General features: G+C 46.8%; 3 protein-coding genes across 9 annotated transcripts in view; 1 reads left to right on the forward strand and 2 right to left on the reverse strand.

The window, feature by feature from the left end:
- LOC113121869 (zinc finger protein 665-like) overlaps positions 1 to 17,483 on the reverse strand; it is a 219,208-nt gene that overhangs the window by 61,909 nt on the left and 139,816 nt on the right. The gene's annotated exons all lie outside the window — the stretch shown is intronic.
- Positions 669 to 9,114, forward strand: zbtb14 (zinc finger and BTB domain containing 14). Of its 2 annotated transcripts, XM_033325779.1 has the most exons (12): positions 669 to 879; positions 2,491 to 2,679; positions 3,025 to 3,195; positions 3,381 to 3,476; positions 3,545 to 3,688; positions 3,767 to 4,011; positions 5,704 to 5,789; positions 5,908 to 6,047; positions 6,143 to 6,238; positions 6,377 to 6,569; positions 6,612 to 6,973; positions 8,986 to 9,114. In XM_033325779.1, exons 2-10 carry the CDS (start codon positions 2,491 to 2,493, stop codon positions 6,515 to 6,517), a joined length of 1,308 nt encoding a protein of 435 aa, XP_033181670.1. In that variant the 5' UTR covers positions 669 to 879; the 3' UTR covers positions 6,518 to 6,569; positions 6,612 to 6,973; positions 8,986 to 9,114. The 2 variants fall into 2 exon arrangements, with proteins under 2 accessions (XP_033181670.1, XP_026148556.1); XM_026292771.2 differs by having other exon boundaries at positions 6,377 to 6,973; positions 8,986 to 9,107.
- Positions 9,127 to 17,482, reverse strand: arhgap28 (Rho GTPase activating protein 28). Of its 6 annotated transcripts, none has more exons than XR_003294792.2 (15): positions 17,117 to 17,482; positions 15,432 to 15,607; positions 15,142 to 15,359; positions 14,944 to 15,055; positions 14,467 to 14,699; positions 13,763 to 13,925; positions 13,434 to 13,525; positions 12,908 to 12,985; positions 12,672 to 12,825; positions 12,503 to 12,585; positions 12,057 to 12,272; positions 11,859 to 11,972; positions 11,593 to 11,720; positions 10,086 to 10,242; positions 9,127 to 9,338 (listed from the first exon to the last, which is right to left on the reverse strand). XR_003294792.2 is itself a non-coding variant. In XM_026292739.2 (15 exons), exons 1-15 carry the CDS (start codon positions 17,137 to 17,139, stop codon positions 9,256 to 9,258), a joined length of 1,911 nt encoding a protein of 636 aa, XP_026148524.1. In that variant the 5' UTR covers positions 17,140 to 17,482; the 3' UTR covers positions 9,127 to 9,255. The 6 variants fall into 6 exon arrangements, 5 of the variants coding, with proteins under 5 accessions (XP_026148524.1, XP_026148527.1, XP_026148526.1 ...); XM_026292739.2 differs by having other exon boundaries at positions 10,086 to 10,123; XM_026292742.2 differs by having other exon boundaries at positions 10,086 to 10,123; positions 15,432 to 15,651.

Below are 17,483 nucleotides of genomic sequence, written 5' to 3' on the forward strand. Positions count from 1 at the left end.
TAGTTCACTCGGCATACTTCCAGTTCCAAAATATCAATAATTTCTGCTAAATAACAGTGCCCATCTTGTAGCCCTCAATAAAACCCACTACATTCACTGAAACCTAAGATTTCCGGTTTCTTGTTAATATTTGAACTATTTTTAGCGTGTTTGTTTTACAGAGTGGGACTCTAATCAAGCCGAATTAACGACTGGGCGTTGTTTTCACTGAAAATTATTGGATGTCCTGAAAACTATCCCCAACTGTCCCCTTGTACAAAACTGTTAATTCTCAGGCAAGTTCTGCAACCGACCAAATACAGCTTTCTGCCTGTAATCGTTTACATCTTAGAACATGAATAAGGCCGAATTATCTTTTACCAGTCCTTCTTTGCACTATCAAACCCACTGGTTACCATCAGTGAATGCATGTGACACTTAAATGTGCCGATTTTCAGGCCGGTTCCGCATCTTTCCGTTCACCGCACCTTGTAGGGAGCCTCCATTTTGTCTCTGTGCTTGTGGAAACTGCACCTTCCACCACAACATGGCGGAGCTGTGGCGGGGGATACTGTGGTGCGGACCCGGCTAATACGCGCCGAACCTGCGGGGACGTGGGGGTCTGGGGCCGCTTGGTCCACCAGGTGTTGGTGACGCACACAGGTGAGTTCGTATCGCCACAGTGAGGAGGCCCGGTCAGGGGCGGAATACGCATGCTCCACAGAGGCCGTTTGGCGCGCTGCCTGCGTGCTCCTGCAGACTGTGCGTGCTGGCGCAAAGCGCGGCCTCCGCTCGGTGCTCGTCCTCATCAACAACAACAACAACCGGACAAAGTGTCTCCCGGGCTCCCGGTGCGCCAACACACCCAGAGGAAGGCACTCACCCGGGGCCAGTGTCACGGTAAGAGCCCACTCCCCTCGGTCCCGCGCCCTCCTCGTCCCCCGGCCCCGGTTCAGCGGGGATGTCTGCGCGCTCTCGAGCCGCTCATGGCCGCTCAAGCTCCGTCTCCGTGTCGCCGCCGCTGCTCGCGTGCCTGCGTGTCTGTCCCGGGGACGGCGGAGCGGCCCGCTCCCCGTCCGGTCAGTGACGGTGTCGGACGGCGGGTTTACCGGGGACGGTTGTGGAAGGTTGCCGATAAATCGCCATTTTGTGTCTGCGCGGAGCCGCAGGCCGGTCCGCCCGCCATTTAATGAAACCAGCGAGTTTCAGCACAAAAGCACCAGTTGGGACCAGTAAGACACCGGGAGCCGCGTGAACTCCCGGCGAATGTCTTCGTAGTCACCGGGAATGGGGTTAATCTGCCGGTAACTCTCCCGTTTTCGATGTTTAATTAGCATGTTAACGTTAGCTCCCTAGCGTCCTGCGAGCTAGCGTTAGCCTCCCCGGTGAGCACAGCTGCCGTTAGACCGCCTGGAAGCCCCGTGATACCGGTGTCCTCGTTCTAACGTGGGACCCGATCTGCCGTTAACATGGGCTGATCTAGCTGTTCTGGTAACGTTAAATTAGCGTTAGCCCGTCTCAGTCCGAGTTAAATGTAGTGGTCAGAGAAGAACCGGGACGCAGTCTCCGTTATGAGTCCAGGTCCGGACCCAGCCCGTGAAACCCGGTATGTTTAACGGCAGTCAGCTCGATGCTACCAGCTAACGTGTCTGCTGCGTGCCTCTTCAGTTCACTTCTGGGCTGCATGGAGCGAGCACGCTCTCTGATGCGCGTGTCCGCCGCGTTAGCGGTACATGAACTACTGGAAGGCGACGGGGTCCAGATCCAGGGCTGGTTGGGGGGTCCGGTACAGCGCTGCTGAGGATAGGACAGTCAGTCAGTTTAATCAACTCCAAGCTTCATCAATACCAAGAATCACCATGGCGACAGGTAAAGTAAGAGTCACCATGGCAACAGACAGTGTACTCAGATAATCTACTGCAGTAACAGTATATAAATAAAAGTCCTGCATTCCAAATGTTACTACAGTACAGGTCCAGAGGTATCCAAAGTAAAAGTACTCATTGTGCAGAATGGCCCATTCCACATGAATGGATCCGACATAATTGGATTCTAATTATTGATGATTATTGTGTTGATCACCGTAATGTTGGAGCTGACGTTAACTACCTTATATACTTCTAATTTGAAGTACTTTCCATACTGCTGGGTATCTTGGGAATTTCCCACCAGGGATCAATAAAGTTTGATGATCAGACTGTATTTTGTTGGATCCATCTGATTCTGAAAAGGAACTAAAGTTATCAGATGAATGTAGAGCAGGAAAAAGTACAAGGTTTGGCTCTGACATGTAGTGAAGTCCAAGGATGAAGTAGCACAACATGGAAATACTCAAGTAAAGTACAAATACTTGACGTGTGTTGTGGCAAAAATGCTGAGGTGAACAGTAAAGAGAAACACCAACCAAATTGTCTTTTGAGTTTTAGTTCTTGCAAGAAAAGGAGCAGCAGGTTTTGTTGATTTGGGTGAACTGGGCCTTTAAGCACCTGGCACTGTGTTTCCTGCGTCCAGATGGCGGAGACGGTGAAGTATGTGGATGACGAACACAAAAGCATCTTCCTGAAGCTGCTGAACGAGCAGCGGCTGGAGGGCGAACACTGCGATATTGCTGTTGTGGTTGAAGACGTAAAGTTCCGTGCTCACCGCTGTGTTCTTGCAGCCTGCTCCAACTACTTCAAAAAACTCTTCAAGAAGCACGAGGTACTGTACAAATACTTCAGAATCATCAGATACTGATGAAGCAGGAATCAGAATCAGGAGATACTTTACGAGTACTTCAGAATCATCAGAGACTTTGGGAATATTTCAGAATCATAAGATACTTTAGGAATACTTCAGAATCATCAGATACTGTAGGAATACTTCAGAATCATCAGATACTGTAGGAATACTTCAGTCATCAGATACTGTAGGAATACTTCAGTCATCAGATACTGTAGGAATACTTCAGAGTCATTAGATACTTTAGGAGCACTTCAGAATCAGGAGGTATTGTAGGATACACTGTATATGCATCAGTACTATAATATCTGTGTACTTGAGCAGGTGGACAACTCTTCGGTAATCGAGATCGACTTCATCCGCTCCGACATCTTCGAGGAGGTTCTGAACTACATGTACACAGCAAAGATCTCGGTCAAAAAGAGGGACGTCAACCTGATGATGTCATCAGGACAGATCCTTGGAATCCGTTTCCTTGACAAGCTCTGTTCCCAGGTAACAGCTTAAGTGACGTCACCTAGGTGAGGACTCTGCCATCAGAGGGACAGACGGGACAGAGTTTCCCATCAGCTAAATCGTCTGTATTTATTTGGCTAAGCCACTAAAGAATTTCTCCTTGCGAGCAAAGACAGACATAGAGACCAGTTTGCAGCTTTTCCTTTTCCCCTGCTTCTCCTCAGAAACGAGACGTGTCCTCAGAGGAGAAAGACAAGTTTCCATATGACATCGTGAAGATGGCGTTGCCGCCGGAAGCTCAGCTAGCGGCTGATTCTGAGGTAAACTGATTAAACCTCCTCTTCTTCTAGCAAATTTTTATTGTTACGACAACCGTGTTTGTCTTCAGGTGCTCGGGGAGCACGAGGACACATCCACCACAGATGACCTTGTTGAGGCATCGGCTAGTCAGGAACTTGACAAGTCTCCCAGCGCAGCACTACGTGTCCAGGAAGCGATCCTTAAAGAGCTGACCAATGAGGATGTACACAAGGTGAGGACACGCCTGGCCCCGTGTTCTTCTGTTCTGTTACAGCTGGAATGCATGACCTCACCTGTCTGTCCTCTCCAGGTGACCTGCTATGACCAGGATGTGGTGACGGAGATGGAGGCAGAGCCTAAAGAGCTGGGGGCGGAGCATCACGCCACTCAGACACTAACATTTGCCGACAGTATGGGGGAGGTGAAGGACGAGCAGCCCCCCGGCTGGTCGACAGCGACCACCGACATGAAGTTTGAATACCTGCTGTATGGACATCGCGAGCAACTCGCCTGCCAGGTGTGTGGGAAGAATTTCCTGGACGAGAGCAGGCTTAGGTACGTGCTACACATCTGCAGATACACCTGGAGTACACACCTGATTGACACACCCGGACCACACATTTGACAAAACACCTGGACTACACTAGTGCTGTGCGGTGTACTGATACTACAATTGCATGGCAATAACCTGCCGTTAAAAACAGTATAGTACCTTGTTTTATAAGCATCGGTACTTCAACGACAGTTTTAATAAGAGCTGTATATCCGAGGTTACAGGCGGCTCCAATCCAGGTACAATGGCCATGTTTTTGTTTTTGTTTTGTTTTTTTTTCTCTCGTGCTGTGAGCTGCAGGCGACTTTCATGGTTTTAAAAAAAAAAAAAAGACATGGCAGCAACTTTCCGACTTTCTACACGGTTTGTAAACAAAGCAGACATAGAAGGAAACATGATATTATTTCCGAGTACTTCATTAAACTATTTGCCTCCCGTTGCAAATGATTGGCCACAGAAGGATGGACAGACAATTATCTCTTATACAAAAATATGAAAACATTAAGCACCTTAACAAAGAGGGAAGCTAATTGTTTACAGTATGTTACCCTGATATTTACATTTACACAAATAACCATATGGAAACTGAATGGTCTGTGTGTGTATGTAACAGTTTTTATTACATTTTTTGAGATATATGTAGGTGAAACCTCCACTTATGGTGATTAGTGAATGTGATGGATAACATTTCCCAAGTCAAAAGAGTGACAAGTGAGCTTTTTTCACCATCAGAGTTTGACAAGGACATTAAGGGCAACTCTAATTCAACCTTTTAGCTATTGTGACTAACATAATTCACTTTTGTTGTCTTATAGCCTCTTTTACCTTCTCCACTGCACTGACACTGTTGAGATATTTTTATTTTGTCTGCGTAGGGTCAAAAAGTCAAGGACTTTAAAATCACTAAACTAAAAGTCCAAGTATTGACAAAATGGCAGTGTCACTGACTGTGTTGCCAGATAGGATGGTGTCAGAGACCAGACCATGGTGGCCAAGGAGCAGGACGTGGACCGAGAGAGGTGTAAAGGAGGCCATCTATGTTGAAGGGGAGGGGAACAGAGGGGACGGTTTGAGACATCATCTGTCTGCTTCTTATAATGCTGTTTTAAAGACCATACCCTGCTTTTTATGAGTGAGCCAACTTGTTCTTCCTCAGAGTAGAGGAGGAACACCTCCATAGATTGATGACCGTCTGACCATCTTGTCTGGCAACACAGTCAGTGCCACTGCCATTATGGCATGGCATGTCACACACCGATGGATCATGTGACCTTCTTCTGTGTATTTGTTGCCAGTGACTTCATGTCCTGTAACCTTACAAATGACGATGGTGCTCCGATGAACACCGAAACTTGAACTCCTCTTAATACTTGAACTTTTAGTCCAGTGATTTTAAAGTCTTTTTGTTTTGTCTTTAAGCTCCATGTTCTGGCTTCTATTACAATGTTACTTTTCCTGATAGGTTACTGTTTTCCATGGTATCATTTCACTAGTGTTATCAATTGATATTGAAGTCATAACTTTTGGTATAGTGGCAACACTAGAGCACACATGCGATGACACATCTAGAGTACAAAACTGACCAACACACCTGATAATACACATGGAGTAAACGCTGCACCGACACACCTGTGGGAGGAGCAACATTTGACAAAACACTTGTACACACCTGACTGCACACCTGTTCTCTGTAGGAAACATGAGAAGCTTCATTCGGCCGAGCGCCCATTTGCTTGTGAGATCTGCACCAAAGCTTTCACCACACACGCTCACCTCAAAGGTAAAACCACACCTGTACACAGCTGTGCTGATGTCGTTGATATTACTTCATTATAGTGCTGTGGCTATTCTTTCACTGACGTGCGGTGTCTGGCTCCACCCTTACCTGTGTGTTGCAGAACACCTGAAGATCCACACTGGCTTCAAACCATACCGGTGTGAGGTTTGTGGGAAATCGTTCATTCGAGCGCCAGACCTAAAAAAACATGAACGGGTTCACAGCAATGAGCGACCATTTGCCTGCCAGATGTGTGACAAGGTCAGGTCACACCTGTCTGTCTCTCACCTCACACGTCTGTCTCTCACCTCACTCGTCTCTCTCACCTCACCTGCCTCTCACCTGTCTTTTCACAGGCCTTTAAACACAAGTCTCACCTAAAGGACCATGAGAGAAGGCATAGAGGAGAAAAGCCGTTTGTCTGCCCATCCTGCAGCAAGGCCTTTGCCAAGGTACTTACAGTACTATTAATGATACCATTAGTACTCACGGTACTACTGACAGTACCGTAAGTTCTTACAGTACTACTGACACTTCCTCTGCCTGTGTATTAGCACTGTGGTGAGTTCAGCGTCTGTCTATACTTTCAGGCATCGGATCTGAAGCGTCATGAGAACAATATGCACAGTGAGAGGAAACAGCTGAACCCCCTGCAGAGCGACACCGAGACACTGCAGGCAGCCGCCATGGCAGCTGAGGAGCAACATCTGGACAACATCAGCTGCTCTTAACATCTGGACAACATCAGCTGCTTCTAACACCTAGATATCTGCTGCTCCAAACATGTAGACAGTACACATCTGGACAACATCTACTGGTCTGAACATGTAGACAGTAAACATCTGGACAACATCTACTGGTCTGAACATGTAGACAGTATGACGAAGGAGCAACATCTGCTGCTCCAAATGTGGACAGTAACAGGAGGAGCGGCAACATCTGGACATCTGCTGCTCTGAACATATAGACAGTAATCACAGGAGCAACATCTGGACATCTGCTGCTCTGAACATATAGACAATAGTCACAGGAGCAACATCTGGACATCTGCTGCTCTGAACATATAGACAGTAATCACAGGAGCAACATCTGGACATCTGCTGCTCTGAACATATAGACAGTAATCACAGGAGCAACATCTGGACATCTGCTGCTCCAAACCTGAACAGGAGGAGGAGCAACATCTGGTCAGTGTCAGCGCCACTGTACTCGTACAAATCTTGCTGCTCGATCTGTTGATTTATTTTTAATATAAATTTTGAATGAAGTTCTGTTTGTGTGAACGTTTTTGGTTTTTGCTCCTGTCAGTGACCACACAGTGCTCACCACAGCCAACACACGATGAACATGTTAAACTCAGGCGCTGGCCTGCATCACGTCCTCCTGCTCCTCCTCCTTTGTAACTGAAATTGTACAGGTTGTGTTTCCTGTCTGAACCAAACTCTGTGCAGAAAACGGAAGATTTCGGAGCTGTTGGTTTGTGATGTTGTGGCAAAAACCCTGAGGTGAGCAGTAAATAGAATGACAGAGCAATCACACAGACGCTTCACTGTCTCCCTAGCTGGTCAGTTCCTACAGGGCTGAAGGCTTCCCTTTCTACACATGCACTTGTTCCTTACACCCTATTTCTCAGTCACCTAACTGAGAAGTATATCTCACAAATACTCCATTACACATGGTATGTAGCCACAGCAATACAACCTTGAGAACACAGTTCTCCCTTGAGTACACTGTGTTCTGTCATGTGGGCTCCTGGTAAAACAGAGACAACAAAACTTAAAACCTCACCTGCAGTGTCTGCATGAAATCACTCTGTGCATACAAGTAAAACCATACATTGAACATAAACCTGTTCAGTTCCATTGGCAGAGCTCTACACGTCTATCTGATGGAAACTACAGGAGCCCAGAAGGGCACTTTGAGTCAGAGGCCTGTAAATAAATTGGTTGGTTTTGGTTCAAAGTGAAGGAACATGAGACAAAGAACATCAGCAGGTTTTTATGTTTTTATTGTTTCCATGGGAACATTTCATTATAAACAAGAACAGGCAACAGTCGCAGCTATAAAAGTGGTTCTGTAAAACCCATCTGTGAAAGAACCAGAAGTGTCACATCAGTGACGTCACCACAGTAAAGAAACTCATAAATTCATCACTGCTGAGAGCTAAGGGAACACTGGGCTCAACAGAGCTGTGACTTTTTGTCAGCCTGGCTACAGTGCTGAAAAGAAACCTGGGATTGTTCTTATTTTCCTCTATTAGTGATGAATAGTATGCAGTTCTGGCTTTACGGAGAGATTTTTTATATGTTTGTAGACTGTTTTTCCAGGCTAGAAAAATTTCCTCCAAGTTTGTGGAACGCCACTTCCTTTCCAGCCTTCATGATGCTGCTTTAAGGTACGAATATGTAAATTATACCATGGGGCTAGTCTTCTCTGATTCACTAACTTCTTTTTCAGAGGGGCTACAGAATCAAGCGTTTCACGCAGTGAGGTTACAGCGCTGTCAACAACATGATCAATTTGGTAGGGAGTGGGATTGAAGCAGCTGCCCTCCACTATGTTTATACTTGGCATAGATGTAAATAAAGATGGAATCATTTTCTTAAATTTATTAACAGCGTTGTCGGATAAACATCTGCTGTAGTGGAATTTTCTTCCAGACGCTGCATGATCCATCATTTTAAATTCAAAAGTTATTAAACAATGATCTGACAAAACAGGATTTGGGGGAAAAACTATTAGATGTTCAATTTCGATGCCATAGGTCAGAACAAGATCAAGGGTGTGATTGAAACAGGGGGTGGGTTTATTAACATTTTGAATGAAACCAATTGAATTTAATATAGAATTAAATGCAATGCTGAGGCTGTTATTTTCAACATCTACATGAATGTTAAAATCTCCCACTATAATGACTATCTGATCTAAGCACTAAATCAGACAGGAAGTCAGGAAATGCAGTAAGCTGTCCAGGTTGTACCCCTGCCTTCCACTTGAAAGAGCGCTGGGATAGGCTGCAGCAGATCCCTGTGACCCTGGTTAAGGAATAAGCAGGTAGATAATGGATGGATGGATGAAACTCTGAGTAAGGGACAGATGGATGGTCCACAATGACAAGTAGAACTGCTTTTTGTGTTTTCCAGTTTGTATGTGAGAGACTAAGAGTGAAGCTCTCAAATGAGTTATAATTTGATTGCAGCTACTCCTCCACCTCGACCTGTGCTTCAAGGAACATGACAATTGGACCTCTTCTCTCTCTCCCCCCCTGCCAATTTTATGATGTGGTGAGGCTGGTGTTGAGAGAGGTAACTGGTTCTCATGACTCAAGAGCAGTCGGTCCAGGTGAGGGTATAAGACTGGTTAAGTTAACTGTGAGACAGGTGGAACAGGAGACAAGACACACAAAGTAAGGGGGTGGTGAGACAGGTTGGAAACGTGTGAGACCTATTATGATGTGGAACAGTCTGAGTCATGGTTTGATCAGCCAGTCACAGTGAGGATTGATCCTGTAAACATCCAATAAAACACAGTCGGGATGGAGACGACGCTCACCTGAAAGACAAACGGGTCAGAATAAAAATTAGGGTAGAGACAGACACAGTCAGGTCAAAGACAGACAGGTCAAAGACAGGTCAGAGACAGACAGTCAGGTCAAAGACAGACCAGGTCAGAGACAGACACAGACAATCAGGTCAAAGACAGGTCAGAGACAGACAGTCAGGTCACAGACAGACCAGGTCAGAGACAGACACAGGTCAAAGACAGACCAGGTCAGCAACAGACACAGACAGTCAGGTCAAAGACAGACCAGGTCAGGGACAGACACAGACAGGTCAAAGACAGACCAGGTCAGAGACAGACACAGACAGACAGTCAGGTCAAAGACAGACCAGGTCAGAGACAGACACAGACAGTCAGGTCAAAGACAGACCAGGTCAGGGACAGACACAGACAGGTCAAAGACAGACCAGGTCAGAGACAGACACAGACAGTCAGGTCAAAGACAGACCAGGTCAGGGACAGACACAGACAGTCAGGTCAAAGACAGACCAGGTCAGGGACAGACACAGACAGGTCAAAGACAGACCAGGTCAGAGACAGACACAGACAGGTCAAAGACAGACCAGGTCAGGGACAGACACAGACAGTCAGGTCAAAGACAGACCAGGTCAGGGACAGACACAGACAGTCAGGTCAAAGACAGACCAGGTCAGGGACAGACACAGACAGTCAGGTCAAAGACAGACCAGGTCAGCGAGGGGTAGACAGACAGGTGTCAGTTACAGGAATCCCACTCACAGATGTTTCCTCCAACTTCATACAGATGCTGAATCGGACTGGACAACCAGGACCAGGTGACAGTGAGACAGGCAGAGAGACAGACAGGAGCAATTACTTGCTGTGGTTGGACGGGGGTGTGGGGGGTTGGGGTGATGTCACAGGGTCCTGCATAGAGCTGTGCAAAAACATCGATATTCAGATGTATATCGATGTTTTGTAACACAATACAATATCATATTCTAGCCCCTAATATTGGTACGCCCTCTGGCCACAAGGGGCCGCTGTAGTTTCCCTGGCCTGTGGTAGATGGAGCCAGTCCTTGTGCAACATGTGTCTTTGTCCTTTCAGACCAGAAACGAAGCGAGTGAATGAGTGAAATATTGAAGATTTTAGCAGCAGCTTCGTCTTTAAAAGCAGATCTGTGTTTTGGCTTTAAAGGTAAAGACGGGGGTAACGACATGGACACAAAAGTCGTTGGTGAACATTGCCATGGATGGCATTCAGGCAACAGGTTGATTTGCAAGACACCACGCCAAAAAGTTAGCAGCCTCCACACAACCTGTGGAGCCGAGGCAAACGCCACCTACAGGCTGACATCTACTTCAGCTCGTGCACTGATGATTACAGGTGTGCATTTTTATCTCCCAAGGTCAGCGCCCTTGGCCCCAGGCCTCAGGCTAATGCTGTCTCACTATGGGGACCTCAGTGGTCTCCTCAGGAGCCTCTATAGTGGGGATGCCTGGTCAAGGCGTAGCCCATTCCTCCTCTATAAAATGACTTGAATCAAAATCCTCATCTCGCTTTACTTGGAAAGCTTCTTTCTCTGCTGACTTCCAGTGCCGAGCTTAACTGTCTGCTGAACTAACACCTTGGTCACCGGAGCCGTGGCCGTCTGACAGCCTCTTCCTTCCCACAGAGCGGACTTGGAGAGACCATGATAGCTGTCTGAACATCTAGCCACCCAGGCTAACAGCGTTAGCTACGCTCCATGGCCACCAAGCCAAGTAACACAATCGTCAGCCACCAGACTATCTGGTTCCACATAGGGAACCATAGGTTGCAGACCCCATTACAAAGAAAACCTTTGCAAAATGTACATGAACTTTATGTTTATAACAGAGAAATTCTGTTTTTCTCCTGAGCTGCTATGAGATCATTTATTGAAGTTGGCAAGCTGTGAGTGTGAGCCCAGTAAGGACTGAACCAAAGTCTTCATTTTAGTTCAGTAACAAAAGGCTTGAACACAACTGACTATAATCTTCTGTGCATGAGCTGAGGCTTAAGGCACCTTTTTCATGTTGTAGTGAATTTGAATGGAAGAACACTGACATGCAGTTTATTTCCATGGTCATAGTGTACGAGAATTATTACATTATGTCAGTGCTGCACAGCAAGTGGTATTTTCAGCACTATTTAAAATTTTGAGTCGTATATATGATATATGGAAATATATATTGGTATCATATTGGTATCGAATCATATCAAGGTACGTATCGTATTGTAACGTCCTGCAGGTGTGTATTACCTGTTCTCGCTCTCAAAGCGAGCTGTCACGTCTCTGGCTTTCATCTGGTCATCAAGTTGTATCGCCATGGAGACCTTGGTGTGTAGGGGGGCATGGACCCGGATCACACCTTCACACAGCTCTGTGACCTGCATGCAGACAGACAAAGTTGACATCAGAGGACAGACAGGTGTCTCACTTAGTTCTGGTCTTGGTCTCAACTGATTCTGGTCTCTGTCTCTCCTGCTTTTGGTTTCAGTCTCATTTGATTTTGGTCTCAATCTCACCTGGTTCTGGTCTCTCTTCCTCCTGAGCAGTCTCCTGGTCCTGCTCAGTCCGGACTGTTTCTGATTGGATGCCTGGTTCATCTGTCTCACCTGAGACAGCAGGAAGTTGGGGACCTATCAGAATAAACAGCAAGTGATGTCACAGTCAGGTGAACCATTGAGGTCACTGAGGCCATGCAGGTCTGTGTTGAGACTCACGGTCCACAGCAGGTCCTGGTGGATGATCATAAGCCGGATCAGGTGAGCCCCGCCAACCGCCTCCTCCATCTCCTCCCGTTGTTTAGCAACGGAGCGCTTGTTGCCACGCTGGCGCCAGGCAAACAGGTTGGGCGCCATCACCATGGAGACGTTCCACAGGGACATCCGGTTCTGGTCCTGATGAGAGACCACTTTACGTAGAAAGACTAGCAGGGCCTGTAACCATGGACACAGATACAGGTTTATCTGTGACCATGGAAACTCTTCCTGGTTTTTCTGTTTGTTTAAAAATTTAAGATAACACAAATTTAAAGTGGAATTAGCTCTGTAAAGGTAGAACTGCAAATGTTTAAGGTGGAATGTGGACATGTAAAAACTTAAGGTGGAAGGAAAAGCTCTAAAAGTTTAAGTTGGAGATGGAAGGGTGGATGAAACAGAGGCCTTACTCCCAGTACGTCTCTGTGGGCCTCAGGCAACAGCAGAGACAGAAGCTGCAGTGCCTGGACCTGATGGACCACAGCAGAGATTCCTGTACAGATAAGGTAAATAATACAGATAAATAAACAGGTAAACAAACAGGTGAGCAGGTGTGTGTGTGTGTGTGTGTGTACGTACCAAGCACGCAGCGGTAGGTGGACAGGTGTGTGTGCGTCAGCAGTGGTATTGGCAGCTCTCGGATGAACAGCTTGAGCAGACCTGCAGCCTCCACTGGTCGGACTGTGGACCAGTCCAGGCCCCACCCACACCTGTCTAACTCTCTGCGCAGGTGCTGCAAACAGACAGGTGAGAAGGACTGGTGAGTCGCCGCCAACAGGCTGCGCTCGGCATCGCATACTGGAAAGAGGTTTTACCTTCAGCCTGGCAGCGGATCCTGGCACCCGGAGGATCCCTTCAGTCTGCAGTCCAGTCTGCTCCAAAACAGTAAGCAACTACACAGACAGGTGGGAGTGTTACAGGCTGTTTGTTGTTTACTCTTTAAATAAACAAACACAAAGGTGAAGAAACAAACCAGCTGTTATTCAGCATTAGTTTAACAACCTCATTCAAAATCCCATTGAGGTTTTTAACAATTTTAAACTAACTGTTTGTCAAGCTCATGCCATGTGTTTAAAAAAAGATGGAAGTTCAAGTGAACTCCATTTCCCATGAGGCCACAGGCCTTAACAGGCTAAATATCATGGCCCACAAAAACACGGACTGGACTAAAAAAAAAACTGCAGCTATTCTGAGGTTTGTTTCAAATTACACTTTAATACATTTAGGATCATGCTAATTATGTTCATTGTGTTCAGCTCTAAGCACGTTAGCTGTTTACCTCAAGAGAAAGCTAACTTTACTATCCGCTGATACAGACAGGTGAGAGGTGGAAAGGTTCACCTTCTGGAAGACGACAGGGACTTTGGCTCCTGGAAATTTCTTCCTGTCGTTCTCGAGCAGCGAGTCCAGCGGGATCCCGAACACTCCGCCATCTGATGGACACAGAAAAACTTGTTTCCTTGTTGTTGCTGTGTAACATTTGAAGTTTTTCTCAGTGCCCTGACTTAAAGAGTAAACTCTCAGGTGTTGACACAAACCATTACCTGGGAACTAAAACCCATCCAACACCCCCCCTCAGCACTGACTTCATTCCCATTAACTGTCCAGTCAGCAGCCTTCCCTAGACACCTCAATGGTCTAAACCACTCAGCTGTGACGTGAATGCGCACCCCGGGTCCTGCGGCGTGGCGGGCGGGTGCGTTTAGTTTGGATACCCAGAGCGAGCAGGAAGGTGGAGAGCTCTATGTGAGAGATGAAGCTGAGCTGGATCAGGTCACATGATGACAGGTCGTCTACACATGTGAGACCCTGGGAGGGAGAGACAGGTGCAAACTACACACACACACACACACACGCACACGCACACACAAAGCTTCTTCTTCAAAACCCTTAGAAACTTATTTACATCAAAAATCACACACTGAGCCCAAACTCATTCAAATGTGAACACACAAATGAAGCACACATGTTCAGATCCAGTGACTCCCACTTCTGAGCTTCTCATTATCTTTGATGTCCCCTTTTTGTTTTTAGCTGGTCCTGTTAGGGGATCAATTGATCATTCTACTCTGGCTAGGGATTGACAGTTAGCTGCTCTGGTTTCCCTCCACAATAAACCTCCATAAATCCACTTTGAATCCAGAGGTAACAGCAGCTGCAGAACTTCACTCAGAATCTTGCTGTTTTTAAGTTTCCTTCAGTGTCACAGTGATCCAGGGACTGCTGCTTAAATGAGACGCTTTGACTAAATTAAATTACCCAAATTAAATGCAGCTCTAATTGCAGATAACAATTGAACTAATCTACTTCCTGTTTGCATGTCCCAATGCGTTATGGGAACTGTAGTTAAAACTGAAATAAATGTTGGACTCACAGGCTCATCACTGTTATCGTCTCCATGGAAACACAGACAGTCCCAACAGGCCCCACCCTGTTTGTGTTCGACCACGCCTTCTGAGTATGGAGAGTCCCGCTGCAGCCAATCAGCTCGTCTGGAGCGAGTAACAGGTGGCGAGACTGTGTGAATAGGGGAAGGGGTGAGGGGGGGAGGCGATGGGTGTTCGTGCAGTTGATCTTCAAAAAACAATGCAGGACGAGTCGGTTGAACTGTAAACACAAACAGGAAGCAGTTGTTTTTTCACCTGTCTCAGTGACACGTCAATATGACCCACTCCACTTCTAAACGCCCACCTGACTGCTGGGTCCACAGTCAGGACCCCACAGCTACCCTGAAAAGTGGACCACCGTAAGACCACCTACAACCACCTTAAGATCCTTGAGATCCTCTAGAGGTGACAGGTAAACAGACAGTCACATGAGCAGACAAATAGGTGAGCAAACTGATACATACCTCTGTGTGTGTTGCGGCGGATGGTCTTGGTGGTCATGTGGTATCGAGTAGGCGGGGACTCATTGTGGGTGTGTTGGGGGGAGGGGTTTGTGTCTGCCGTGTTGTCATCAGGCTGAAATAGAAAACTCCCATGATTCCCTGCCCAGTCTACACATACCCGACACTGACACAAACCCATGGCACATCCCAGTGTCTCACCTGGGCGAAGACATCCCGCACGTCTCTGATTGGCTGCCTGTTTCTCTTCCTCAGCGTCTCGTTGTAGTTGTCAAGCCTCCTCTTCACCGTGGCAACCTGTTGCCGTGTCAACGTGGACAGCAGCGCCCCGGCCGGCAGTGGATCTGTGTCCTCCGCTGAGCCCATCACCAGGGAGAATAACCCTGCTTCTGTCAGCCACGCCTCCTCCAGCTCCACCTCTACAGGTAGGCACAGACAGGTTGAGGTGGGACAGAGACACGATGTCGCAACCTGCCAGAGCTTTCACTCACCGTCCATGCTCTTCCTCTCGTCCTCCTCGTCCTCCTCCTCTTCTCCCTCCTTCTCCTCCTCAATACTCTGCACCTCAGTCCAGTAGGTCTCCATGGTGACATGTCGGGGGTCAGAGGTCACTGTGTGGGAGGGCTGTACAGGGGAGGAAGAGGTGGCAGGGGGAGATGACAACATCCTGCAGAGAGAGCCAATCAGATGGATCCTGTCAGCCAATCAGATCTGACGGTGACAAAGTGAAAAGGTTATGTAAGAACCAACCAACACCTTTGTTTTTGTTGAGTTCAGATACAGAAAAAATCTAAATGATCTAAATGTTTACATCAAAGGAATTGTTTGTTTGTTGGTGCATCAGTCAACACTTCTGGGTTTTGGGCTCAGTAGAGTGCACTGGACTGTAGTGCAGCTTCCTAGGCTGTACTGGACTTTACTGGACTGCACTGGAGTTTCCTGGACTGTAGTGGAGTTTCTAGGACTTGAGGTTTCAGTGCGCCCCTTAGTGTGATCAGACATTGCTGGGACTCTTAAAGCTCAGCTCACATAAAATATTGATGCCATGTGTGAGAGGAAGTCTGCCTTTTCCGGTATCGATCAGTGCCTGCTGGGGGAACCTTGGCCTAATGCTTCTAGTTCCCAGGGGAAGACAGAATGAGTTACGCAGACTAACGTTAGCAGCTGCTTCATGTCCATTAGGAGGAAATGGATGCTACATGTTTTCACTTAGGTCTTCAGACGGTAATCTGAGCTGGTTATCAGATGTTAAATCCTCTGAAAAACACATGGACTTGTGCATGTTCAGCTCCACTTTTACTTTACTAAATCACAGAGACCTATGTCCTGAAAATAGTGGTGTATCTGGTCCAGGTGCAGTCTGAAAAGCTTCTAACCAGATTAATTAAATCTAGATTAAACCCAGACTAGTTATTAGTGGTTTACCTGAACTGGATCTGGATCTGTTTTACAAAGTCTCATCTCATTCTTAGCATCCGTCTCAAATCCGGTCTGGAGGAGTTAATTTGGCCCAAACAGAGTCCACAGTGTTTCTGCACCTGATTCTGGTCTGTATCTATGCCTCCACTTCAGTCCATATCTGTGATTAAAATCAGGCATAAAACTGATCTGGATCGCCCATAAACACCGATGTTCAAATGAAAGTCTAACTAGATTCTCCGTCCAGTCCTGATCGAAGTCTGTCTGGCCTTGGTCTCAGTCTGTTCCGGTCCTGATCCAAGTAGGAACATAGCTTAGAATTGAAACTAGGCAGTGGTAAACTGTTAGTCTCAACCTCCAATCCTGGGCCCCGTATGTCCAGAACTGGTTCCAGTCTGTTCTGGTCCTGTTCCCGGTCTCTCTGATCCTGGTCTCAGTATGTCCAGTCCTGGTTCCAGTCTGTTTTGGACTTGAGCCCAGTCTGTCTGGTCATGGTCCCAATTTGTGGTCCTGGCCCCAGTGTGTCCAGTCCTGGTACCGGTCTGTTCTTGTCCTGGTTTGTTTCGGTGGTTTTTCCTCGCTTTCTCTCTGTCGCTCTCTCTCACTTCATCAGAAGCATTACTAACTGATCAATAGCTATTGGTATGTGATCAATATGACAGTGATCAGTAGATCAGTGATTGGTATCTGATCTGGATGTGATCTATCAATGTGACATCAGTATTCAGTTGACACAGCAACAGAAGAACAGACTCACCTCCGCTTGGTCTGGCTGCTCATCCTCTGTGAGTCTCAGAGTGGGAGGGGCCTCTGAGGGAGGAGGGGGGCAGACAGGAAGTCCCCCTCAGCTGTTGGACCACACACATTGACTGTGTACAGTCTTAATAATAATAATAATAATAAAGTTATGTATAGTCTCCAGTCATTAGCCGAACTGTCTAGCTTATCTTAACCTAGCACGCATACTCAGAGCAAAGGGATTTATGGAAACTGTTAGTTTAGCACTAAAATAGCTTGGAGCAGAGGAACCATTAGCTTAGCTCTTAATTAAAAAATAAATAAGATAACAGTTTTAGTATTAATCTTTAGTATTGTCTCTGAAAAGTAGTGAACTACACATTCTT

The sequence above is a fragment of the Mastacembelus armatus genome, chromosome 20, assembly GCF_900324485.2.
Source record: "Mastacembelus armatus chromosome 20, fMasArm1.2, whole genome shotgun sequence".
Classification (NCBI taxonomy): Eukaryota; Metazoa; Chordata; class Actinopteri; order Synbranchiformes; family Mastacembelidae; genus Mastacembelus; species Mastacembelus armatus.

What these genes read in the sequence shown, in the direction of transcription:
- zbtb14 (XM_033325779.1), top strand. Translation starts at nt 2,491, where the DNA reads ATGGCGGAGACGGTGAAGTATGTGGATGACGAACACAAAAGCATCTTC. An exon ending in CACACACGCTCACCTCAAAG is followed by an intron (nt 5,790 to 5,907) that starts GTAAAACCACAC and finishes TGTGTGTTGCAG; the next exon opens with AACACCTGAAGATCCACACT. An exon ending in CCTGCCAGATGTGTGACAAG is followed by an intron (nt 6,048 to 6,142) that starts GTCAGGTCACAC and finishes GTCTTTTCACAG; the next exon opens with GCCTTTAAACACAAGTCTCA.
- arhgap28 (XM_026292739.2), bottom strand. Translation starts at nt 17,139, where the DNA reads ATGAGCAGCCAGACCAAGCGGAG. An exon ending in CGAGAGGAAGAGCATGGACG is followed by an intron (nt 15,360 to 15,431) that starts GTGAGTGAAAGC and finishes GCCTACCTGTAG; the next exon opens with AGGTGGAGCTGGAGGAGGCG. An exon ending in ACCAGGACCTGCTGTGGACC is followed by an intron (nt 11,973 to 12,056) that starts GTGAGTCTCAAC and finishes TTATTCTGATAG; the next exon opens with GTCCCCAACTTCCTGCTGTC.